Source organism: Rhea pennata, chromosome 1 (genome assembly GCF_028389875.1).
Source record: "Rhea pennata isolate bPtePen1 chromosome 1, bPtePen1.pri, whole genome shotgun sequence".
NCBI classification, from domain to species: Eukaryota; Metazoa; Chordata; class Aves; order Rheiformes; family Rheidae; genus Rhea; species Rhea pennata.
The window spans coordinates 200,160,416-200,188,257 of NC_084663.1; the positions used below are offsets into that span (position 1 = coordinate 200,160,416).

At 37.5% G+C, this 27,842-nt stretch overlaps 1 protein-coding gene across 3 annotated transcripts in view; it reads right to left on the reverse strand.

Annotated features, from left to right (window-relative positions):
• Positions 1-27,842, reverse strand: part of GRIA4 (glutamate ionotropic receptor AMPA type subunit 4) — a 227,441-nt gene that overhangs the window by 145,903 nt on the left and 53,696 nt on the right. For all 3 annotated transcript variants that reach the window (XM_062577591.1, XM_062577581.1, XM_062577600.1), the window contains exon 3: positions 4,560-4,799. In XM_062577591.1, coding sequence (XP_062433575.1) covers positions 4,560-4,799 — 240 coding nt within the window. The remainder of the gene's footprint in view (positions 1-4,559; positions 4,800-27,842) is intronic.

The window sequence follows — 27,842 nt, forward strand, 5'->3', positions numbered from 1 at the left end:
AGTCTATACTTCACACCACCTTTATCACATTTCACCTTCTTGAGCTATTTACTTAGCAAGATGACTTTGAACTCTGAACTTGCCCTGCACCACTCTAGTTAACTCACCCAGACTGGGCACCTACTGAAAGGCATTCTCTATTCCATCATCCAACTTAATATTAGAAGTCGACTAGATCAGAGCAAAGACTCTTGCAAAAATCTCTTATCTTTCCTTAGCTTTAAAATGAGTCACTGATACCAATTTGCAGGCTATAGTTTTAGCTTTTCTTCTAAAAGCTTTTTTCTTTTTCTATTTTTTAGCTTTTCTGGGAGAATACCAGGCATAAGGTTATTCCACAAGACTTACAAAGAATTAATATAACATACCTACTTCTACTGTTTCTGGAACAACTACTATCGGATCAGATTAACTTGATAAACTAATTATTAGAACACAATTCCAAAAAAAGCTCTACATTTTTCATCTCTCTGTTTGCTTTCTTCAGACATCTGAGACCTCACCTATCCTCCACTGTCCTCAAAGACAAAAAATTGTAGTCTGTTACCTCTAAGTAGTGTTGAATTAATTCAGACAGGCCTTCAGGACATGTGTAACTCTTCTACCAGGTTTAGATTGGCATAAAATAAAATGTGTTCAATTTTAAAGGGGTTGCTATAAAAACACTCCCCAGAAATCTGAGAAAATTAAATTTACCTTGTGCGCAGTGAGCTGATTTTCCTCACCTGCAACCACAAATGAGCTGGTTTAACAAACTGAGCAATTAAAAGCAGCATAGAAAAATAAAGCACCAGCAAGGTACATAAACAGGCTAGCACACGATGCCTAATTTCTAGAGTCGAACTATAACTATTTTACAATCCTCGCCTCTGGTGAGCCAACTGCTAGGCCAGCTGGTAGCTCTCCCCATCCTGCTATAGCTCTTTAGTCACAGTCAGGGACTGTCAAGTCTTGCTGGGTAGAGGGTCGGATTCAAACGGCTGCTGAACTTTTGCAAAAGCGGCTTCCAGCTTGCCGGCTGCCACCTGCCTTGGTCTCCCTGGCCGCTTCTTGGCCCCTCCAACTGCTCTCCACAGCAGCTCTGTCAGCTCTGGATAATCACTGCAACCCTACCAACAACCTCTGTTATTGCGGCCCTTAGCAGGAATGCACATAGCACCGAAAACGAGCAGAGCCCTCTTGCATGCAGAAGGCTCTTAAACAGCTTTTCCCACATCACACGGGATGTAGACTCCTCTAGCCTTTTTCTGTGGTTTTAGGCTCCAACTTTTGCTCCTCAGTGCAAGAACCTATTGTCTTAAACCAGCGAAACCACACCGCAGGCCCATCTGTGTCTGTGGTGATTTGCAAGAGGTTATTTGCACATACACACAGGGTAAAAAGCAGTTTCACGCTCTATTACAATTACAAAAATTGCTCTACTTGTTTTTTTAAAAAGTACATCTCCACTGCAATAAAAGAACATATGTAAAATAAATGTAGTTCTGATCTGCCATTTGCTCCTTTCCTTTATCTCTCCTTTACAGGTGATACCAAATACGAACTGAGCACTTCCCCTCTGCTGGACTTCCCTTTCCTCTGGATACCTCAGGGAGGCATGGCTTTATCTTAGGCCTTCCCTGCTATACTTTGCATATATGTAACTTAGATGGATGCTCTTCAGTCATTTTTTTTTCCTATCTTGTCTGTGTTCCTGGCACCTTGTTGTTAATATTACTTGTATTAAGCAGTGAGTCCCAATTATTTTTTTGTGCGTGAAAGAAGGTAGGAGAAAGCAGAATGTATTGAAACAAAAGGGGCCCTGAAGGCATTAGCTTTCTCTTCTGTGTCTTTCATTGCTTGTTCACCATCCCTGTTAGGTAATGAGCTGCATTTTCCTTCATCTTTTTCTTAGATCTAATGTTGTCACAACCTGTTCTCTATTCTTATAATGTCTCCTACTAGCTACATTTCATTTTGTAGCTTAGCCATTCTTCCCAGTATCTACATCCCTATCATAGGACAGTGATTTTCCAGGCTGCCAGTTTGGCAGAAGAAGAGATTTAACATAATGGCTGAAACCATCACTTCAGTGGAGTTCATGAGCGCCAAGACTACTCCCTGATGTAAACCTAAGCGTAGTAAGTGGAGATGCAAGTGGTACAGCAAAGAAACCTGCTTTAATAATGTAGCAGAAGCCTCAGCCACCAGGATTAAACTGTTCGCCCCTTCTGAGTGAGCAGCAATGGAGCCAAGTGAACCAGAAGCAAGAAGCAAGCAGGACGGGTGGGCTGGGGAAGCAGGTCTGGCAACAGCAGGGAGTTTGTCCACAACAGCATGTTCCCACTGCTGATGAAGATTTGCCTAAGTTTAGTCTGTCAGACTGACTGCTGCCAAAGACTTCTGCCTTTTACAATACTGATAGCTGCTAAATGTCGCCTTTGTTCCAATGTGCTACTGTGTCTGGCTGGAATTTGTGCTTATTGCCTACCTTCTCTCCCAGAAGTGTATTTATAGCACTCTGGTTAAGCTGCAAATATAAACTCACAAGCCCAGTGTCAAAAAAAAAAAAAAAAAAAAAAAAAAAAAAAAAAAAAAAAAAAAAGAAGGCGGCCAAGGGGATTCTGCTTCTTTCATTTTAGTTGGACGAGGCTACTCAAAGAGACAGGGAAAAGTCAGGAACATAACGAAAGATTTTTTGGCAAAAATCTAAACTGGGTTAAATCCTGCCCTCATCAACACAGGCTGTATAAAAATGAAAATACACTGAAAGTAAAAGCAGAATTTGTTTCCATCTTCAGGTTTATCTACTTTTATCATAGCTCCACATTCAAAACTTCTGTTGTGGAACAGTAGAGAAATTATTGAACAATGTAATTCAGTGAATTACAGTCATCTCAACAGCTACAGATGCATCAAACCTTATTTTCCCCTGCATTAAACCAAGTCATGAGATCTAATCTTCAGATTTTCAGAGTCAATCCAATGCAGTACCCCTGCATCTAGCAGGCAAATGTCATTTCTTTATCAAAGACACAGTGATGACTTCAAAGTTGACAGCATGTTGTGCACTCCTCCTCCTGACAATTTTTTGAACTTGTAGAATCACATCTGTAATTGTGTGTTTGTTTTCTATTTTCCCATTAATATGTCTTGAGTAATAACACAATTTAATTTGATAATACATTTTTCTTTTCAGTTATCTAACCTGAATATATTAGATATATTACTATAGAATTACTACAGAATATAGATTATAGATATATAGTATAGAATATAGTTGCTATATGCTTTCAGAAATGCTTCCTAGAATCAGTCTGTTTACCAAAAAAAAAAAAAAAAAAAAAAAAAAAAATTAAAAAATTGGAGGAACATTTTAATCCTTTTCATTTTGGGGCATTATTCCTTTTGATTTAAATTCAGGTGTCTGGTAGTAAATCATCCTAAAAACTCACTAAAATTAGGGCTTGTATATATGAGAAAATTGACTTCTATTGCCATAATCAAATAATTATACAGATTTATTTAGGTCAGCATAATTTCCCCTTTCCAGTGAAGACTAATTACACAGAATAAAGCCACTTTAACTTCAGAATAGACTGTCCACATGGGGAGCTATATTGAAACAGCTGTAGTAAAATAATTATTTTCAGTCAAGCCATCAAAATGAAAATCTTGCCTCTTTCATAAAAGCTGAACCATGTAGACCCAATCCTCTTCCATAAACAAAGGGCTTTGCCAGCAGAATAAATGCGGGAGGTAGTAAAATTGAAAATTTACTTCTCCATTCGGCAGTAAGAGGTGAGGCACACTGATACCCTTGTGCTTTTCTACCACTCAAAATGCTCTGAGATGCTCTGTGATGTGGTAGGAGACCGGGGAGTGGTCATGGAAGGTGTGAGCTTTTGTGTAAGGCAATACATATTTTATGAATGTACACATTTATGAATGTATTTAATGTAGTCCATTGCAGCGGCAGAATTTCAGCTGCAAGGCAGAGGCGAGACTGCAGAAGGCTGCACGCCACCTCCCTTCCCGTGCTGCCCGGTGGGTCCCCTTGCGTGGCGGCTATTGCCCCGGCTATACATTGCCCCTTCTCTGCTGCAGCCTGGCTGCTGTCTTTGAACCGAAATTACGTTGAAAGAGCTTGTTTTCCACTTGACCTTCCACAACATGGAAGCCTCAAGGGGCTCACTCATACCTCAGTTTATACCAGTGCACCTGCAGAAACTGGAATAGTCCTCTCTGCTTTTGTGCTGCTGTCACTGAACGCAGGTTTGAGCTGAGTTGAATCAAACCAAATAGAACTTTAAAATTCTGTGTATCGAACTGCGTCTTTCTTTTGCTAACACTAATTAAAATGTTTTCATAGTCTAGTGTGGCATAATACCTTCATTCAATATCCAATATTGTGGACAAAAGAATTCCTCCTTCAGCCACAGAGCTGCTCAGTAGAAGCTATTTCACCTCAAAGGCCTTCTAGAATTTTACTCCCCAAAGTCTCAATACCTTAGAAAAACGCACAGTTCAAGCAAAAGTCAACTGAGCTGAAAAGACAGGAAAGCTGGGCTGCAGCTCACCTCGATCTGTGTCGTAAAGGAAGACAAAGCGGTTCCACTCGTAGTGGTCCAGCAGACTCAGGAGGGCTCCCCGCAGGGACGGCCGCAGCTGCAGCACGAACTGGCTCTCACCCTCCGTGGGGAAACTGGGCGTGACGAGGGAGATGTGCAAGGCGCTGCAGAAGGAGGTCAAGGTATGTACTGATCTCTTGTCGTACAGTCCAAAAATGGCAAAAACACCTCTAGAATACTGGGAGCAAACTGAAAGAAAGAAAGAAAGTTCAACTAGTAAAAAAAATCTGTAAACGCATATTTAAGCGTTTCCACATCCCAACCTTGTTAATTTGGAGATTTTCATTTCTCCCTGTATGATTCAATTTTCACATTTACTTCATTCTAGAACCAATAAATAAATAGCTAAATAATAAATTGTCACATTTGATCTTAGTTGTGGAACATTACATTATCTAAGGTATTTTAATGCTAAGATAAACAAAATAGGAACTAAATAAATTTATTTTTGCATGCAAGTGAAAAGTTGTTCTAAGCAGTTTTAACCATTCTTTTAACGATTATAAATATTATTTCTTCATTCCAGTTTTTTCTTTGCACATTGCTAGTTCTGCATATTATCTATGTACCCATGCATATTATCAGGCATTAATCATTTTTATTAATCTAGACAGAAAACTGTCCACATTTCAAAAAAGATATTTTTTTCTCTTTATCACAAATGTCATTGAACTTACAAGTAAAATTTGGATATTTTGAATTGTAACAATTTAGACATCTCATTCTCTTTAACACAGACAGCCCTTGTGCAACATTAAGACTCTGCTACAGACACTGCATAACAACTTACTTCACGAATAATCTCCTTGACTTTAAGAGACTAGCAGAGGGAAATTGTAGTAAGACAATGTGACCAGGCTTTTGTCCCAGATCTCTTATTTCTACTCCCTATCAACATCCAAACCAGAAAACAAATGATCTCAATATATATTTTGAGTTTCGATTTGCTCCTGGGCTCATTTAAGACATACAGAAAGATTTTTATTGTTTTTAGAAGACTGGAAAAAGGCTTTACTGATCCATTCACATAAAAGCAGGAATTAAGCTATTTTCTTCAGAAAGTACTGCTTTTCTAACAGCTCATAAAGAGGATAATGAAAAATGTCCCACTTTTGTGTTCTAAGTACAAAGCAATTTATTAGAAACTCTATATGATCTTCAACAATGTTACTTATCACAGCATCACAGAAACTGGAGAAAGGAACAGTCAGTTAGGTGGTCATCGTATTCATTTTCTACTAATTATTTTTTCCTAGGCTTCTCCTGTTCTCTGCGTACACACTAAAGATGAGAAGACTAAAAACGTACTGTTTTAACTAGATTTTATGTCCTGAGGCCTCTTCTCCCCTATAAGGTAGAAGTCACAGTCACCCTGTGAGAGCAGCAGGGCTTGGGTATGGTCTTAGACTGCACACACATAGCAAACATGCTTATTCAAACTGTTTCAGCTCTAATTCTTTCCTAATATGCTTACTATACAAAGAGCAAAAGATATACAAATTGTGTATTTTTCTTGTTAGATTTGGGCTATTTATCATTGTGTCCAACTCGAACTGAAACACAGGGCTGGAGAGATGCTCTGGGATTTTACGTGATGCCTCACACTCATGGCCCCAACCCCACCATATTCATAGTTGATTTACATATAAATACTTCAAAAGCTTTAAAAGCTTTCTTCCTTGCCCTTCAATAACCCCTTTTAGTGTTTGTTTTGCCAGACCACACAAGATGCACTCGCCCAAACCCATTTAATGATTGGCTCTCCATTCCCTTAACCATCCTAAAAAGTGCTATTCTGCACTTTCTTACTTTTATCTCATCTTTCTAGAACACAGATGGCTAAATTTTCAGAATTTAAGTTAAAGGCTTTCTTCTGCCTTTCATGTTACATCCCCATCTCTACTGTAAGATACTTCTGCTGACATATCCTAAGATCACATTTGCTTGTTTTCTGCATCTATATCAAAATGATTGCTGACAATCATCTGGACAATCGTCAGTTCTGCTCTTTTTTCCTTCTTGGCTATTTCCAAATGATGAGTTTCTTCTTATAGCATAATATTTTCATTAGTCACCAATGCACAAGTTTTCCATTATGTCATGTCTATTATTATATTGCTCAAAATAATTTATTTGCACAGTTATATTCTTAGTCTGCTCTGAACTTATAACATTATCTATAGCTGCTTCACCAGCAAAATTTCATATGGGTACTCTGACAGTATCTTCCTCCATTAGTTATGTTTCTCCAGCTTAGTATATCTCCTTCAATCAGTATTTGTTGCCACTTCCCTTTATTTAGTTTCATGCCTACCTGACAGTTCTCATATTTGCCCTCATTTTCATAGAACATTTTTTATAGGAGCATGACTATTTTACATTATTGTCTTTGCAATAGAAAGATATTGGTTCGTCCAGTACTTTTTACCTTGTAATTTCCTGTTGCGCTATATCCCATCTTCTGTCTGCCCCTGTACTTTTTTTTTTCCTTCAAAAATTGTTCTGTAACTTTATAGACTATTGATGTCAAGCTAAATGGTCTATGTCTGCCAGATTCTATGTTTTTCTTTTAAACTAAATATTATATTTCATATTTACTGATCAACACATCACCGCCCATTTAAGAGCTCTGCCAACAAGCAGTTGTTATTACATCTGCCCTTTAATGAGACAGTTCCTTAAGAACTATGGAAGAAAGAGGTTATTTACTGATTCCTATTAACTTCTTTTAAGGTCATTGTCCTCTGCGAGTGAAAATCAAAGTGAAGTAGCTGTTAGTTTTAAGTCAATAACAAGATTTTCCTTATGTTCCATCCCAATATAACAGCCTCATTTTTTCCCAATTCTTCTCTTTGTATTTATAGATGTAAATGACCTTCTGCTGCTGCTTTAATATTCTTAGGAAGTCTCAGTTTTCATTGGCAGCTCTCACTTAGTCTCTAATTCCTGCAACAAACGTCCTCTATACCTCCTGATCTTGCCAACATAAGCTTTCTTGCTGATAATCCTTTTTGAAAGACCTGCTTCCTATATCTTTCTTGTATAACTACTCATCTGTTTTCGTCTGACATCACATCCTGCATGTTACTTCCCCTGACTCAGGGATTTCTTGATGTTTTAGAACTCCTTATGTGAGAAAATCTTCAGGCCTCCTCTAAATTCAAGTGCAGAGCAGTTGACTTTGCCAACAGAAATAGCTGAATCCACATCGTGTGCACATACCTGGTAGCTGATTAATATATTTTATGTTTAGAGAAAACACTTGGACAGGCTTTGTTTTGTCTTACTTCTTTCCAATCAGTTTCATATGAGCAAAGTATACTCTTAATAATAAACAGTCTGTACAGTGGGGTCCTACATGTCGAAAAAATTAAGATATCAATATCAAGCTGTGAAATGCACCACTTCATGGAGTTAAAACTCAAATTCACTCTCAGGATGAAAGCAGAAAAAAAGAAAGAAGTCAAACTAGAAATTTAAGTAAAAAACACTGTAAGAACTATATGATCCTAAAATACTTTTCAATAAAATAACAAAAGAATAATCTGTTTTTTTTTCAAAGAGCAACAACCCTTTTTCCAGTCTAGAACCAAATGTAGTAAAATATTATCTGACTGTCATTAAAGCCCTAAAATAAACCCATACAAGAAAGTGTACACTACCATACTTGACACCAAGACTGGGAAGTTACCGAACAATGTCCTTTGCACCTTGATAAGAAAAAATGCTAAGATGAAGGTTATTCAAATTTTTTCTTACTCTGTACTATATCCACAGAGAGGAAAAATGCCTGTGACACTATGGAGATTAGGCTTAAACATATGCAGGGATGCTGCTATGCTCCTGAATCAATTTTACAGTAATCAGCAGCCACCACAAAAATCAGCAGAGCCATGAGGATTTGAATTCTGACTCACTACTCTTCTCAGAAAATGCCTCAAGGCAAACATGACTACCTGGACTTCTCAATTCTTTATCTACTTTTCTCACTTCTCTTTAAAGGCATTTTACTTATTATAAATGGACTAAATTATGCCAGGTACAACATCTTTTCATATTAGCATTCCAAGATAATTTTGTTCAAGATTTTTTTCCCCTATGAAGTAGTGATAAATAGACCTTCAGGAATATAGTTTGAAATGCATTGAAAAAGAATTTGTCTTTAAACCAGAAATCTCTTCAGAGTTGACAACTCAATTCTAGTTTTACACATGTGATTCCCCCCTGAAAATTTAGCAGTATCATTGATCTCCCCAAAGATAAGCTGAATGTAGAGGTTAGACTGTGGAGAAGATGTCGTAATGCACCTTACATAACCAAAATAATGTTATTGCAGTAACTATAATATGTTTAGATATATTTATTCTAGTAGTTTAGCAGAACTGTGTTCTGGTACTATCACTTTAAAAGAATGAGTGACTCACGGGACCTTTAGTTACATGAAGTAATTATCATGTCAAAATTGCAAAACTGTAGGGTTTACTGAGACACACAGTCAAGCCACATGCTGTCTTCTTTCTCTGCAAAAGTTTCTGTTACTGTTGTAAAAGCAAGTCCCATACTTTGAGGACAAACCTCTTCTGAGAAGCAAACCCCCAGACTCCTCAATTTTCTATTATTCATTGATTTCCAGAACTTAATCTTTTAAATTATCTGAAGATGCACAGGTTAAGTCAAAGTCCAGATACATCTGTAACTGTAACCACAGAAATGACACAAAAGAGATCTAGTGAAAGAGTTCTAGTTCATGAGAAAGTTGCATGTACAAATACATATACATAGATATAGACACACACATACATTTATTTTATATTGGTCTTGTTTCATTATTTGGTCAAGCCCAAATGTTTTATAATTTCTTCAAGAGCTAAATTTCAAAATACAAAGTATTTTTGTAGCAAAGCACTACCTTAACAATCTATTCACAGAACAAAGCCTCATAAGTAAAGCACTGAGGATCTGCCAACAGCATTAGTTTTGCTCAGCAGCTTTGGAGGAGTTGGGATCTGCAGCGTACAGGCACATGCTCACAAGGTTTCCATCAGCTCTGTATGGTACCATTAGGAGTCTGGAACACCCATGGTTTTGCATCCAAGAAGCATTGCAGATCTTGCTTCAGAGCCACGACTTTATAACTCAAGGTTTTACAATACATATGCTCTGGAACCAAGTACTGAACCCTCCTTTAAAACGCTTTTTCCTAGGTTTCTTAGGTCTGAAAGGGCTCAAAACTCTGGCATGGCTGGCTGTTACAGATATGTGGTCCAGCAACCTACCAAAAAGTCACAAACTGTAGAAGCCCCAAGATTGCAAGGCCCAGAGCAGTTTGCTTTATGGAAGCTTTCCCGACAGATGGACAGTCTTTCATCACTGCCTCTTTATTCCCTCCTATGACTTTGGAGTTCCAAATTGCCTCACAGGAATAAGCTAAGAATAAAGTTGCTGGACCTGTCAAAGTCTCTAGTGTTAAAGTAAGAAGGATTTAATTCAATATACTCATTAAGAGCCAGATTTTGAAAAAGAGTCAGATTTCTTTGCTGAGGAATGTTACAAAACTTCAGAAATCCTGTACCAGGAAGTTTTTCTTTTTATTTGACCTATGTGATGCAATGATGAGGAAGGGCTGTCAGTGAGGAGTGACCGCCTACAAAGCTCTTTCCTGTGTTGGCTCTCTCAGTACTTTTTCTATGACAGTGCAGCATCTCTTCTGCTCCATAAGCTCATCTTTTAGAACCCATGGATTGCCTGCACACAACGACCAGCAGCTCATGCGGACTTCTAGGAGGAAAGATAGGTTGGGCCTTGTGCTGCTTGAGTATGTGAGACATGAGGGCTAGTGGCAAATAAGCTAGAGGAGAAAGCTGTGTCTGACTGTCCATCTGCATGACACTGAGAGTTGGAGAGGGACCTGTATAAGTAGTACTGTTAGTTTTAGTTTTTATGCATCCTGTCCTGCTTGGGAGTTACAAAGTAAGGTTGAAAATGTTACACAACGTGCTGCCTGATTAGTTGTTCTGCTAAAGGCTTATCATTGCAAAAGCTAACAAGAGCAAATTTACAGTCTCAGTAATGGGAAAATGCATAGCAAAAGAGCCTTGGTGCACAGATTCGCAATGGAACAACAAGCTGAGTAAGTCATCATGAAGGAGTTGCTTTCACTGCTGTTTCAAATACACAATCAAAATATCAGGAGAATAACCCATTTGCAATCAGTTTTAACCATTTTGCTTTGCCATTTCCAAATATCCTGATGAACGCCAGATAGCAACAGATTTCAAAAATATATGTGAGTTACATTGCCTTGTTATCACAGTAGTATACGAAGGCTTTCATTTTAGAGTGACTGCAATGCTGTCAAGTCATGGACAACAGTAATATACTTTCCATTTTGTTCTGCTGCTGTGCACCTGCATTTAGGCTTCACTCATGTAACAGTACTGGACAAATTTTGTCAATCTGAAGAACATCATCAAAGAGGAATAGCCTAGCCATTTGGAGATGACACCTCTACACGTGAGAAGCAGTACAGAAGGGAGAATCATTTAATTCAAGCAAAGTCCTGCCTCCCAAGGTCGAATAATTTATCAACTCATGCATGAAAGCTTCATATTTGAGAAGAGATAAAATAATTTTCCATGAACACTTTTGAGATGAGTGCTTCCTGTTAAAATGTCAAAACACATCTCCATTCATATGGCACAGAACAGTCCAACAATGTCCTCTCTTCTATCATTACAGATCCAGCTCTTGTGCCTCTGCACTCCTGCCTCCCTCCACCAATGCCTCCTCCTGGAGCAGAACGTGTGGCCAGCCAGGGCTCTGGATTACAGGGGAAGTGATGAAATTAATTCACAACAATCTTCAATCATTGTGCACTCAAGTCAAGTACAAATTTGTTATAAATATAAATAAAAATTTGTTACTCTGGGTTGTGTTTGAGACTACTGATTTTATACTAATTTATGCTGTTGTATTAAGAAAAATGTCCAATACTGAGACCACTAAACTGTGGTACCTTCATCAAGTAAATAACTGATTTAGAGGGTATATAGAATTGCAGAAGAGAAAATAGTGTTATATAAAGTGGATAGATAAAAAACATTACAGCTGTATTAGGAACAGACTACTATTACCTTATCATAGAATCAGTAAGGTTGGAAGGGACCTCTGTAAATCATGTAGTCCAACCTCCAATGAATTATCCAATGAATTATGAATTGTCTTGAATAGGAAAGGATTCCTCAATATTGATATCCAGAAAAGGATAAAAGGGAAATAGAATGTTTCTTACTAATTATAGGTTTATGATTTTTTGTATCTAATGAAACAAATACTCATCGTAAGCCTGGTTATTTTCTTTTAATATACACCACCCTCTCCAAATCATCATTTGTCTTTGCCTTTTGATCACAAACTTCTTCAATTTATCTCCACCTGCATTCAGAAAGCACCAATAACATTTTGGGTACCATCAGGCTGAAGTACTGTAAGTGGAAATAATAACACACTGTCACTATAACTAAAACCAGTTTATTACACTAAATACAGCAGTAATAATGAAGGTGAATAGAAGAAGAATAAATTAATATCTTTCTAGTCAAAAAACCCAAATTCACAAACATTATCCTTTCAAATATTTATTTCCCTTGAACACTGATTTTCCTGTAAAGTAACTTCATAAGGATAGATCTTGCTGGTGAGGCACTGAACCTCTGAAACCAATTGAATCAATAATCTGGAGCAAGTCTCTTTAACTTTCCATGTTTCAACTGCCTTGCCTATTTTAGACTACAAACAGCTGACAGAAAGGCCAGTCTCTTGCTATATCTCTGCAAAAAGTGTAGTACAATGGCCCAGCCATTTCAGTTGTGGCCTCTGGATGTTACTCCAAGCTGAATAATAATGTTACATCTCATAGTCTCATATCTTATAATTCTACTGCAAATTCTTGACTCTTATAAACACCTAAACACCTGTCCTAGAGGTCAGTGAGTTTAATCATACGCATAAAATTAAAATCATTCTAAAGTATGTGCTGAAATACTTCCCTAGAAGAAAATGCTTTGGAATTTAATAGATGGATCAATCAAACTTGAGGCTCTGAAAAGTCACAAGTGTCTTTTAAATTCAACCCATAGCAGTGGGTTACTTCCAGTACTCTGTAACCAACTCGCTATTCCATTTAAAAACACTCTCCTAGGAACACTGAAAACCCCTGTTTATTGTGCTAGATCATATGGTGATTTGGGAAGTGCAGTTTTGTTTGTGCAACTGCAGATGTGAGAACATATTGCAGAGTATGCTACAAACTTGCTACATATTTTAATTAATAATTAAGTTTCCAGAAGCAATTCTTGTATATTGTCTCTAAATGGCGATTTCTGTTCAAAGTCTGTTCCTGAAACAATAGCAGAACGTGATAACGCATTTCTTTTCTAGTGAATGGAAAACAAAATTGAATTAGCTTAATTAACATGCACAGCATTTTCTTCTTTTAAAATTAGTTTGAACACTGTAGGATGGTATTTGGTGCATGAGGTCTTACATCAGATCACTAAGTCACAGAACATTAACTTTAGAAGCTATTTTGAGAGACGCCCAAAATAACAGAAGAGAAGATGCCATATAGGCCTGTTAAGACTGACTTGTAGACCCAACTGCTAGACTGCTCTTCAAGCTTCATATGGAGCAAACTTTGTTCTTCACCAGTTAATAATTTATTGAAACTACCTCCGGTTCAATCCGAAAAGAATTTGTGAAAGGAGTGTTAGTGTATTTGTGTGCATGTGTGTGCACAGGCTGGAGAGGACTGTCTCACCCAGTTTTACCCATCTGAAAGTTAGATTGTCTGTCTCTAAAATCCAGAAGAAGACCACCCCATCTTCAGAACAGTGATAAATTAAGTGTAGTGATTTGAATCATTTCATGGAGGTATCTGCCTATTCCTGTTGACCAGAACAGGAACCTATGCAATTAGAAGACTTGACATCTAGATTTAGATAATTACTTTAAACAAACAAACAAACAAACAAAAAAAAATCCCCACCATGATTCTCACATCAGGAAGTGCTTCTCTGTGTTTCTAACCCCCTGCCTAGCCCTGTATTCAGTGCGATTTGGAGCTGGCCTCCTCTGAGACCTCCCTCACAAAGCTGGCACAGGCCCCCCCCAGCCAGGGGCTGTAGGAATTTCTCGTATAGTGACCATGTATCTCTGTTTGCCTGAAGAACGGTGACAACTCCCTTTTTCTTAATGGACAGCACAAAGTAACTTGGCCTTTCACAAATTTCTATATGGAAAATTGCTTTAATCTTTAAGCAATTTCCAGATGAAAATTTCTGCACCATTAAACTATTTTACTTTCATTAATATATAATTCCAAATAATTTAAATCCAATGGAACATTTTTACACAACATGAAAACGTTTTCCACTGGGTTTATTTATAAAATTTCCCTTTCTGCCATGCCTCAGCTAATCCATTTGGTAGAACTCTTCTCATGAATTTCACGTTTGCTGAATGCTAACAAATCTTTTCTCATTTTTAAAAGTACTTTAAAGCTTTTTTCTGAAATAAATTATCCAGTCTTCGTGCCTTTGTCCTCCAGTCTTGTGCATCTATGGATCTAATATTTATAGCTGTCTGGCAATGCACATACACATGTATTTCAATAACTCTGCCAAAATTTCCTCTTTGAATGCTCTCCCATAGAGAGTCCACATCAGCATTTACCTTCATATTCATCTGAACAGGAATCCATATTGGTATAGAAGCTTTTTTTTGGCTATTTTTAAAAACTGACAAAAATATCAGCACCATGTGAGAATGCTGGGCTTTTCAAATTTAGTAGAGAATTTACAAGAAATTAAACATGAAAGTTTAGGTGGAAAGTTCCCATGGGTCTGACAGGTCTTCTTATGGACAAAATGTTATCTTATGGTTATCTGTGGTTATCTTATGTTTTTCCTCCTTTGGAGTAGAAATGTAGAGGGTATAACAGGCAGTACAGAACTAAAGAGACCAACAGTAAAACACAGGTTTATGGGTAAGTAAGGTTAACATTTCACCTCAGGGATACTCATGTGGTGCTTAGAGATCATCTCGAGAAATTATTTCACCTCTTCAATTTATTAGCTGAAGGAAAGATCATCATGATCATATATAAACATCTAGAGAAATAATTTTCATATTTATCTAGATTGCTTTTGTGACTAAATTTTTTTTGCTGTGCTTGGATCAATCCATTTCTTTATGTGACATATGGTTTCCTTCTGTTCAAGTTCAAATTTCAACCAAACATACATTTGTAGAGAAAAATTTCTCTGCAGCTTGTGTTTCTCCCCTAAAGTACAAGATTTTATAAAATCTGCCCCCACATCCCGTATCAATGAAAAAGAACAAAGAGAAGTCTGAATTTTGTTTTAAGAAGTAATCCTTTGATGGCCAAACTCTCTACAGTGTCAGCTTTTCATTTCCCTTTAATCTTGAAAAAGGATAAAATAGGCACATTTTAAGACATTTTTCTTTTCAGAAGAAAAAGAACTGAAAATAATCAGTATAATTTTTAATAGGAAGATGTCTTAAAATGTACAGTTGATTAAAAAATAGCTTTTTAAACACAGTTACTTAATCACAGATTTTTTATGTAAAAGAACAACCATTTGTAATTTTCTGAAAAAAAAAGTCCAATTTATTTTCTACATTTTGGAGTCACACGTGCTAATTGTGAAGTATTCTTGCTGGCAAATTTGTCATTGACTAAAATTTACTGAATTCGACAGATTTAAGGGGTGCAGCAATATAGTATGGATTTACATTTTGAAACAACGTTTCTTTAAAGCAAACCTTGCATTCTAGTTTAATTGAACTAAAACAAAACATGAACTCTGCTGTAATTTGAGGAAGCTAAAGCAAAGCATTTTTTAAGGTATCCGAGGATGTTTGGTACTAAACTTCCATGCGACTTTAGAAGGGAAAGGGAACCTAACAACTCCCTCTGATTTTGGCAGTCACTCTCCCAGATTTCTGAAAGTTTGACGGAAAGGAATGAAATAAAGAGTAGGCCAAATACAGTAGCGTTGCATGAAAGATGTGACTAATTTGGTCAACCCATAGCAATGGGTTACTTCTAATATTCTGTAATCAACTTGCTATTTCATTTAAAAACACTCTCCTAGGAACACTGAAAACCCCTGTTTATTGTGCTAGATCATATGGTGATTTCAGGAGGTGCAGTTTTGTTTGTGCAACTGCAGATGTGAGAACATATTGCAGACTACACTACAAACTTACTACATATTTTAATTAATAATTGCTTGTCATTCAAACTTGAAGACAGATTTTTTTTTTCCAGTTTACAGTTTTATTTTTAGAATTAAAGCTTGCCTTGAGGGGAGAGGTGTAATTTGATCCATTGCTGGAATGCTCCATTTCTCTCACTGATGAGTCTGTCTCCCAATTTCTTATTTCCTTCCCTCATCTTCTACTCAAAGTGAGTTGCCTACTGGTGTGCAATGCTCTTTGTCCAGTCCAGGCTTTTCAATGTCAGCAGTTTGGAGGGTGCGATCAGGATTTTTCCTACTTTCACAGAATCACATACAGAATCACAGAATGGTTGAGGTTGGAAGGGACCTCTGGAGACCATCTAGTCCAACCCCCCTGCTCAAGAAGGGTCAACCTACAGCATGGTAGACAGGGTTGCTTCCAGGAGGGCCTTAAACATCTCCAGAGAAGGAGACTCCACAACCTCTCTGTGCAACCTGTGCCAGGGCTCTGTCGCTCTCACAGGAAAGAACTTTTTCCTCATATTTCTTCCCTCTGTAACAGATATTGCACCCCTAAGAGCACCCTCACTAGCTGGTTCATTTTGACTCACACAAATGCCCAATGATATCATTTTGATTTATGCTTCTAATTCATTCTGGCTACCTGTAAACTGGTGGATTGAACACCACTCTCAATCTTCCTACTTGGCTTTACATTGCAACTGTGTCCTGATGCCTTTTCAGGGAAGGATCAGTCTGAAATCAGCCTGCCATTACTTATTCCTGAATTTCTGAGGGCAGACATGAGAGACAGAAATAAGCTGTTGCTCACTACAGTAAGATCCCTCCTGCCAGTAAGCGCAGTCTGCACTATGAGATTGACTTTAATCTTGCTTCATTTAATGTAGAAAAAATAATTTGGAAAGGGTTTTTTTTATGGTTAAAAAGAAAAAAAACACATTCCTTTTTCTGAAATAAATCAGTTCAGATGAAGAATGAATGAAGCAATGGCTTACTTTTGGCCTCGGTAAGGTCAACAGCCATGTACTACATAACGTTGATTAAAAAGTATTAAACACAACATTGCATTCTTGGTTACTTGTATATCTAAGTATCTTTTAAAGAGACAGTAAAACATATTTTCACAATTTTAAGAACAATGTTAATGTTAAAAGGATATATATGATAGAAAGTTTACATATTTTCTCTATCACAAAGTTTAATAAAAGCTATTATCTCTCTATACAAGCTCTCTCTTGAAAAAACTTTGTAGGCATTTTTTTGTCACGATTGGGACTTCTGTGAGAAGAGATTCTAAATACATTTGATAGATTCTGTTGTCTCTCTTTCCCTTTCCTTCCTTTGGTGGCACAAAGCACAATTTGAAACTAGCCTTGATCTCAGGTAAATGGAACGCGGTATAGTATCACTAGATTATGTACATCCTGGTTGGATGGAGAAAATTTCCACCCATATCTAGAAACAAAACTCTTCCTCTGTTTCTGCAGCCTGTGGCAGTATTTTGAGAATCAAACACTAACTGACCAAGTGCACAGGGCTCTGCTGGATCCCTTCCACCATCAGGGGATCTCCTGAGCAGCATACAGCAACACAGCATTTCAGGGATCAAATATACAAAGTGGTAGCTGTTTCTACCAGTCTTCTCACATTGAATACTTGGGTTTTATTTCTAGCAGGCAAGAGCCTATCACGTCCATGCTTAATTGGCATTCATTACTCAAAAGTTAGAAATTTGACTGGTTAGCAGTAATAAAGATCTGAATAATTTTAGGAAGAACTTCATAAAATCACATATAAGTAGACTTCCAATTCTCAGAAAAGGAGGAGAGGAGAAAACAAAATCTTGGCTCTATTGAAATCAGTGGAAATACTAACTTTACCAGGGCCTAGTGTTCAGCTACAGCCTTTTCAGAGGAGTCAGTAAGAACAACTGTGTCTGGCTCTGATTTTGCTGATAGGGTGATGCCGTTTCATTTATTTATTTAATTGCAATCTGGAAGTCTCATGGAATCCTATTTGACAAGATATCAAATACAGACATGGTACCAAATTATGAATCCATTTTGGGTACAGGAAATGTGTCCAATGTATCCCATCCTGTTCAACTTCTTCATCAATGACCTGGATGAGGGGACAGAGTGCCTCCTCTGCAAGTTTGCTGATGACACCAAGCTGGGAGGAGTGACTGACACACCAGAGGGCTGTGCTGCCCTTCAGAGAGACCTGGAGAGGCTGGAGAGCTGGGCAGAGAGGAACCTCCTGAGGTTCAACAAGGGCAAGTGCAGAATTCTGGACCTAGGGAAAAATAACCCTAGGCAGCAGGACAAGCTGGGGGCTGACCTTCTGGAGAGCAGCTCTGCAGAGAAGGACCTGGGACTGCTGGTGGATGACAAGTTGACCATGAGCCAGCAATGTGCCTTCGTGACCAGGAAGGCCAATGGTCTCCTGGGGTGCACTGGGAAGAGTGTTGCCAGCAGGTTGAGGATGCTGATCCTGCCCCTCTCCTCAGCCCTGGGGAGGCCTCATCTCGAGTCCTGTGTCCAGTTCTGGGCTCCCCACTACAAGAGAGACATGGAGCTACTGGAGAGAGTCCAGTGTAGGGCTATGAGGATGATCAGAGGGCTGGAGCATCTGCCCTGTGGGGAACAGCCTCTTCAGCCTGGGGAAGAGAAGCCTGAGGGGGGATCTTATCAATGTGTACAAGTACCTGAAGGGAGGGTGTCAAGGGGACGGGGACAAACTCTTTTCAGTTGTCCCGTGTGACAGGACAAGAGGCAATGGGCAGAAATTGAAGCACAGGAAGTTCTGCCTGACCGTGAGGGGGAATTTCTTCCCTGTGAGAGTGACGGAGCGCTGGCACAGGTTGCCCAGAGAGGTGGTGGAGTCTCCTTCTGTGGAGATCTTCAAGGCCCACCTGGATGCAACCCTGTCTACCATGCTCTAGGTGACCCTGCTGAGCAGGGGGGTTGGACTAGGTGATCTCCAGAGGTCCCTTCCAACCTTACTGATTCTATGATTCTGTGAAATTAGAACAAAGTCTAGATGAATAAAAAAATGAAGTAGGGCATTCTCTGCATTTGACTCCAGCAATAGCGGAAGTTTCATATATGCATTTTGGCAATATATATTTCTAAGTAATTAAGGATTTTCTGTCACTGACTAGTTATTTTTAAAATCATTACTAGATGCATTGATGCACTATATTTTACTTAATATCTCATTTTTCTTCAGGTTATAAAGAAATCATGTTCTGAATAACTGAAGTTTATTTTGTCATTTAGATTCAAACTATATTTACAGTTATGGTGGGTTCTTTCTTCTCACACATTACCATCAGTAATTATTGCTTTCCCGGAATAATTACATGTTTGTGAATTAGCCTAGGATTACCCCATAAACTGTGTGATCTTATAGTTTTCACTGTTTTCCCTAGCTTTGATCTAACTGAAGTAGCAAGTGGTATCTGGAGAAATAGAGACAATCTAAGCAAATGGCAAAAGATGGTAAATATTTGCTGCTGTTTTAATTTACGCTAGCTTTGGAAGCATCACTTAGGTTTTCTGTTTCCCAGTCTGAATATCAAAGATGATAATGCTTAAGTACTTCACATAGTTGTAATGAAAAAAAGCACTTCCGAAGAATCTTTAGGGTGAATATAAGAACCCTCACTATCAGTGTTCAGCAAGCGTTCTCTGGGATTTCTTGTATTTCTCTGTCCTTCGTATTTCAGCCCCCCTCAAGGCATTCTTACTCTTAACTTCATAGAAACAAAACTAAACCAAGTGATTTTATTCCCAGAAATCTGGACCTTAACCTGATAGGATGCTGTTTTGTTCAGCTGGCTGTACTGACGTTTTTCAGTATTTTGTAGCTTGCCTCTGGGATTTTTCAGATGAAGATTTTGTTACTAAGGAGATGCCGTGTCAAAATGACACCTGGGAATTACTCTGTGTGGAGGGCTAAAAGTCCAAGACATAAGAAACTCTGAGCTATTATCTCTTTGTTTTTTATTTTTGTTTTGTTTGTTTGTTAGTTTGTTTTGCCTGTGTGTCTTACAATTTGTTCTCTGTTCATTTTAAGAGAGCTGTTTCTTAGCCTCCCACAATTATTCCAGTGGGAACCAAGCATAATACAGTTGGGTGGTTTTAAAATCAAATGCTTGGCATGAATTACTGGAAATGCATTTTCCACTGTCTTCCCTTTTGTTTTCACCAAGCTGCTGCTTCTTTCTCCAAAAAAAAACCCTAATCTTTCTGCTTGTTTATGTATAAAGGGCATTTTAAACAGTTCTAGGTCTCACCTAATAATTCAAATAATTAAGAAATGGAATTACCTTTCAAAATATGAAATATAAATGAACTATTCAACTAAGATTATTCGTAGGGAAAGGCATTCACTTCCCAGTGGGAGGCCAGCCTCATCACATCTGAGTGCAAGGTGGATTCTGGCCATTCCTATGTTTAATGACTTCAAATTCTAACTGCTTGATATGAAAAGTGGGCTTCAGAATCAAACATCATGAATGGAACATATCTTATAAACAATTATTTGAAAATAATTTATTATTGCTACATTTTATGCATTTCTATTATTACTATAGCAAATCAAAATGTGAGAAAATCTTTTATATGTACATAAATCTCTCTGTGTATATATTTAAAAGCATATACATGCACGTTTTTTACATTCATGGTTCACAAAACCTTTTATTCTAATGCAGACAGTACATCTAACCTTTTTCATTGTAAGTACAAATGAATCTCCACCGCAAAACTGAATAGACATCAGCTTGCACATCTTTAAAAGAAATGGGCAAATAAACCAATAAAAACAGACAACTCTGTGCTAACATTTGTTTTGCTTACATACTTTTCTATGTTTAATTTAACAAGGAGAGTTCATTTCATTTCAGCTCTGGGGCAGAAGATACTTATGGAAATGAATATGCTATTGTCTGAGAGTTTAACAGCTGATGAGAGGAAAAGGTTTATGTTGGCTCATAAAGCATTTTTACCACCCACAAAACATTGCTTCATGAGAAATAATTACATTGCAAGTTCTGTGATGAATGAACTATCTCTTTTGTAACTCTGTATTTGTACAACATTTAACAGAATCCTGCCTTTATCTACAACTAGAGATCCTAATGGCTACCACGTTAAAAAAGCCCTGTGTAACTAAGGCAAAGAATTTGACTGCTTGGTGTGTCCTATCTCCCCTTGACTCAAGTAGCCATATACCAAATATGAAACTATTCAATAGGCTGAAATTGCTTAGCATATTCTCCTCTAAGAATTAAATTGTGTTAAAAACAATTGATTTTCACTTTCTTGTCAGTGAATTGCACTATTATATGTTTAACTATAGTCATGTCAGAATCCTTCTTGCAGTTCCAGTTCTCTTTCAAGATTATTTCCCAATCCACTAAAAAATGGCAGTATAACCTACTGGCTTAAAATCATAAATCTAGTTCTCTTGAAGAAATCAAAACCGCTTTTCAGAAACTGTTTGCATTGCTGTCCATGGGTACATTGTGATGCAGGTGTTTGGGCTCCCTGCTTGCTCTTGGAACAGCAATCATGTATGCTGTTTCCATCCCCTTTCCGATGACATCATCAGGCTATGAGATCATAAAAAAAAATAATTTGTAAAACATAATAAAAAGATGTCAACAGTTACTCAGAACTACTTAGGGGATCAGAGAGCAATTCTGGCCTAAAAAAGCTCTTAATATAAGTTTTTCTTTATTTACATTTCTTTCCACATGCAATGTTTTTTCTTCAGTTTTCTAAAAATTTATCTTCTCAGGATAGAGATCATGATGTCTATATTTGGAAACTGTCTACAAAAAGAAGAAGAAGAAGAAGAAGAAGAAGAAGAAGAAGAAGAGAAAAGAGAAAAGAGAAAAAGAACTATGTTTCCAAGTTATCTTCTATTCTTCCTCTGAGTTTTCAGCTAATTCTGTTTTCTCTGTGTTAGGTTCTAGCTCCAGGCTTAAACACCCATTCGTACAACTTCACTAATTTCAAGTAAGAAAACCAGCCTTCTCAGTTTGTACCCTCTTATCTTTGCAGGAATGGGGCCTTATTCTGTAAAGCATTTTGAAATAGACTATCTATAATTGGGACTTATACAGACCTGAGAAATGTGCTAGTGATGTTTTTTTTAAAAAAGAAGAAAGATTGAAAAGGGGTTGTGATTATTTGGCTAGCACACAGTTATCTCTGTGAATGGACCAAATACAAGTATACTGTAGGGCCTGGGAGAAAAGGCGGCAGACTGCCAAATAGAGTTTTTATTTATTGTAGTTATCACACCAGGTTTCAAATAGTTGTCACCATGTGTAAAATTCTTTTGATGCCCAAATATCAGCCTTCTCAAATGGAACCCTTGCTTTTGTTTTATTTTTGTACCACGGGAAGGACCATAGCAGAGTCTTTCTCTTCACTGAATGGTTCAATCAAGAAAGTGAGCATTATATTCTATTTTCCTTTCTATATCAATCTTAGTTTGCAAAAAAAGACCATTTTGAATTAATAAAACATTTAACAGCTTGATGTAAATAATGCAAGAACCTGTCATTGCCGATCCACCCAGATGTGCTTAAATTAATTTGCTGTAAAGACTGCTTTACAAATAACAAAATATTGTAAATATCGCCCCAGGCATCATGTAAGGCTAGTAGCTTCTGTGCTGGCATTTGCAAGAATAAGCAGAATTAGTTCAGCATGGCTCACAGCTGTGACCACTGGAGTAAAACTCAAGGTCTAGGGGCTGCTAGCTCAGATTTTATACTAAAATGGCAGCTCTATTTTATTACTGGTCCACTGGGCCTGATGTTAATAATTTTTAAATGGCCTGTTCCTTAGAGCAGTGGCCTCAAGCTACCTTTTATTTCAAATCCTATTAACATCTGTGTATCTTTAAAATATTATCTTATTTTGCGTATATTCATTCATAATTCCCAAAGAATCTGTTGTTGCATAGAAAAACAACTCAAGAAATTATGAAAATGGGCTAAAGAGTTGGTGGGTGAAATGTGATTGTGGTAATGTGCACCCAAACCAAATCAGTCAGGCAAAACATGGAAGTGCAGACATGCTGCTGTATGTGTTGTGTTTCTCTGCTGGGTTCTGCAGGATCAAACTGACTGTCTTTCGCGTAACAAATTGCCTTTGTTTATAGGTATATTGGAGGAAGGTAGACAGCTGTAGGTATAGTTTTTTAAGAAAATAGTATATTCAATCTTTTCTTTTTAGTTATAAAATTAGATGAAAACAACATTAAACATAGTTTTCCATAGAGTACAGAGCTTTGATGACCCTAGCGAGAAATATTCAAAACAGTTATTAAAAAAGAGGTTCTTTCATTCTCCTGGGACTCTCTCTTGCTTACTCTACTCCTTTAGTTTCAAAAAAAACTACATTAATAGAAATGGGTATTAGGGATCTTTTCCAGAATAAGGATTGCAACACAATGACATATACATACATACACACATACACATACATACATATATACATACACACACTAATATATATATTAAAAGTACCTCTGTCATTACAATCTATTAATATCTGGTAGCCTCAATTGAGTTATATTATATTCATCTTTGAAAATGTTTTATAATCTTTTCATTTATAATATGAATAAAACTCATTGGTAACTGGGTACCACAATGCTTCTGTTATACAAATATATAATTATTAGCCAAAATAACTCTATTCTTCAACTTTAGAATACACTGATTATACTGTATAAAGGCTTTTTCAAACAACCAGAGGTTTAAATGGAACATTGAAATCGTACACCTAAATCCAATCAGTCTGGAACAATGTACTGAATACTGTATTTTTCTTCTCTGCGCAGTTATGCAGAAACCAACTGACTGCCCCTAACTTGATGGATCTGTTTTGTTTATGGGTACACAAAGGAACATAGATGCAACAACAGCTACAATATCAAATATTTTTCACAACTCAATTTGAAGTAGAAGAGTTATGGCAAATGGGAAATAATATACAGAAGAACATAAAGCTTGCCAATTTCTCTACACTCTCTTAATCCATTTGTGTTATATCAAAGAATCACAGAATGGCTGAGGTGGGAAGGGATCTCCAGAGATCATCTAGTCCAACGCCTCTGCTCAAGCAGGGTCACCTAGAGCACCTTAGACAGGATCGTGTCTAGGTGGGTTTTGAATCTCTCTAGAGAAGGAGACTCCACAACCTCTCTGGTCAACCTGAGTTGTGCTCTGTCCAGAGCTCTGTCACTCTCACAGGAAAGAAGTTTTTCCTTATACTCAGGTGGAACTTTCAGTTTGTGCCCATTGCCTCCTGTCCTGTCACTGGGCACCACTGAAAAGAGTCTGACCCCATCCTCTTGGCACCTTCCCTTAAGATATATATGGATACTGATTTCCACAATGCTCAAGCTGCTAAAGCAACATGGCTCACAGAAGTTGTTTCACACTGGCTCCAAACATTCCTGTAGTCTTGAGGGATAAAACATAATCTAGGTAGGGTTATTTTACTTCTAGGTTGTACTTGGCTTTCTGTTTGTCTCATTCAACAGAGGAGCTACACAAAATTCCACTTCTCATATTTTCTTGATTTTCTATGATCATTTGCTTCACATGTTACTCTTCACTGGATGAGTCTTCTTTTATGTACAGGTATAATGCTATCAAGAAACAGTTTAAACAAACTAGCTGCTTAATTTGCTTTGTTTGTTTCATCTAATCTAAGAGAAAGAGGTATCAACTGGTATCAGTTGGCAGCCTTCAGGAAGTAGGGAACTGTCCTGTAGGCTCATAGGAGTCTTCTAGAGAATCACATTCTTTTGTCACAGTGCTCCTACTTGAGTACTAACGAACTCAGTACAATCACACAGGATTTCCTGATGTTGCTCTGTTTTACATCTAAGTGTAATTCAGATCAGAATTCAGAAAAAGCAGAGAGAAATTTCAGATGACCTAGCTGGAAGATAGGAATGTAGGAATAGAATTATAGGATCATAGGATAGGTCAGGTTGGAGAGCACCTCAGAAGGTCTCTGGTCCACCCTACTGCTCCCAGCAAGGTCAGATCTGAGATCAGAATGAGATGCTCAGGGCTTGTAAACCTCCAAGGACAGACTGCACAGTCTCTCTGGGTGACCTGTACCACTGTCTGACCATCCTCATAGGAAAAAGCTTCTCTTATAGTCTGATTCTCTCTTGTTTTATCTTATCCCGGGGGCTCTCCTCCTTACACCGCGGACCACTGTGAAGAGCCTGTCTCCATCTCTTCCATGACCTCCCTGTAGGTGCTGAGGGTCACTGTCAGGTGCCCCTGAAGCCATCTCCCCTCCAGGCTGGACAAGCCCAGCTCCTCCAGCCTCTCCTCACAGAGCAAGGTCTCCAGTCCCAACCATCTTGGTGACTCTCTGATGAACTCACTCCAGTTTATCTATGTCTTTCTTGCACTGGGGGGCCCAACACTGGATGTAACATCTGAATGTGCTCCAGTAAGTGTGGAGTAAAGGGGGATAATCACTTTCCTCAATCTACTCACTCTGCTCCTGTTAATACAGCCCAAGATGCTTTTGGCAAATATTCAAATATTGATTAATTAGTACTTTTCTACTGCACCTGCAAGAGGTCACAATCTGCATTGCCCATCACAAGAACTAATTAGGTATCACAAAAAATTCTGCATAACTATTAAATAGGAAAAAAACATAAAAAGATAAGCTATAAGTGATAGTGTCACTGAACACACATATGCATACAGGTTTGAAAGTGTAGGCCTAAAAGTACATCACATTTGCACTTGATAGCTATACTTTTACCTAGTGCCAAATCTGGACAAGGAGTAAAGCAGTTGCAGCAAAAAAATGAAGTTCTACCTGCTTATGCATGGTTGAACTTATGAAGTGATGTCATTAACAATGAGGAATATGTTTTATTCCCAATCATTTACTAAAAACAAAACTACTGATAGACTATTTATTATTGATTAGATGCACTATGAGGTGTCACAGAAACACAACCCTATTGATTAAATAATTGTATAGCCATAAAGACTGAGGGGCAATATCCCACTCCTATGTGGAGTCACCTTGTCTCAAAGTCAGTGGGAATTGTTTGTGCAAGCACAAGGGCAGAATCTAGCCTAAAGTCATCCTTCAGCATCAGAAAATATAACAAATATCAATGGGTATTTTAGACAACACAATTTGATTATTCAGTATTGTATGCAGCCTAGGGCCTAGATTTACACGTCAGAATAGGGTTAAGGGCTCACTAGAGAGACTGTATCTCACCCTGTCATACTATTTATAGTTACACCTTCACATTATCTCAACAAATGGCTTTTGCTTAATTGTCTCTCTGATTTTAAACCACTAGTAAAAGAGATTGCATTGACAGTGTTTTATTTCTTCTTAGAATCATAAAGCTCACTGTAGGGACTTGCTCTGTTACCTGCTCATTTCACATTTTGATACTGTAATGATAACTCCACAGATTTTTTACTGACATTAGTCTTGAAAACTTTATGATCATTTTAAGACTCATTAAATTAAATGGTAAAACAGAGCTGTCACAGAATACTTGTGAAAATCAGTGACTGCGCAGGCATAGCAGATACCTTCATTAACAAATTTAGAAGGCTGTAGACCCATGTTGACAGCTTACTTCTTGCAGGTTTACTTCTATAAACAATCCCTGCACTGCAGTTAATGGGAGTTTCACTCCTTGTGAAAGGAGTGGAAGTGGAGGTCTTCAAAATACACTTTTTCAGTTTAGCATTTAAGGAATATCACACAGATGAACTTCCCATTTAAGAGAAGTTTTGTTTTACCAGTAGAGGAAGTAAGGCGTAGTGGATTTTTTTTTAACTCAGATATTAAAATTTCCACAGAGAGTAAGACTTTGCCAGTGCACAGCACTTTACCATGAGGTTTGTGATGGCTAGGAATGCTTTTCTTTAAAAATGGAAAGATGAAGGAAATGAAGGAACACAGTGTTTCAGAAGAAGACACCAGCACTTTAGACTCTTCCTGATGCTTTAAGTTTTCTCTGAAACTGCATGTTTAGTACTAAAAACTGTGTTTAGATTACTCATCTGATTGGGTGAAGCAAGGTTATCACTACCTTTGATTCTAAAAGGTCCTTTGCCAAAAAAATAGAAAAGAACAAGTTGTTTTTTGCAATAGCCTTGCAGTAAAGAAATAGTGAATAATTTGTACATAACACGTAAGTGCACTTTTAGTGCACTTCCAGTCTTCAGCAAAATGCTGAGATATTAGGAAATCAAGTAGCTAGTGAGATATGCTTTAAGCGGTGTCTGATGCAGAAGGCCTTTGCTTATCCAAAATGCTGCCAATTTTTCTTACTGTGCTATTGTATGTACTGGATAGCATAGACAAAGAACACATATCTTTTCCTCTTCTGAGACTATCTTTTCTAAAATACATTTACCACAGACACATAATAGAGATAAAGCATAAATAATACAGCAGCCAAGACAGCATGTACATAAAGAGGTAAAAATGTAACTGTGTGTATATACATGTACATGAAAAGTATTATCTGCTAGAATTGTTTTTTGTTCTGCATATTTAATATGAGAAGAAAGTTTTTAGAAATGACTATGTTCATCTGGGTTTGAGTTTTTAAACAACATGAAATTTGTTTAATTACATAGACCATTACCTACTGACCTTATTTTCTGCAATTTTGATCTGCTGATCTCATGAGCTTTCACATGTCAAAAAATAAGGACTGCTAAATGATGTGAGAAAAGTAAAAGCAAAAAAAGAATCTAAACTAATGGTTCCAATTTCAATGAAAGAGACACAAGTATAACGTCATATGGTAAAGTGTGATTGGAAAAGCTATCTCTTTTTCGGATGTGTGACCTTGCTTAAATGGGAATATTATCATGAAAACATAATTTCCATAA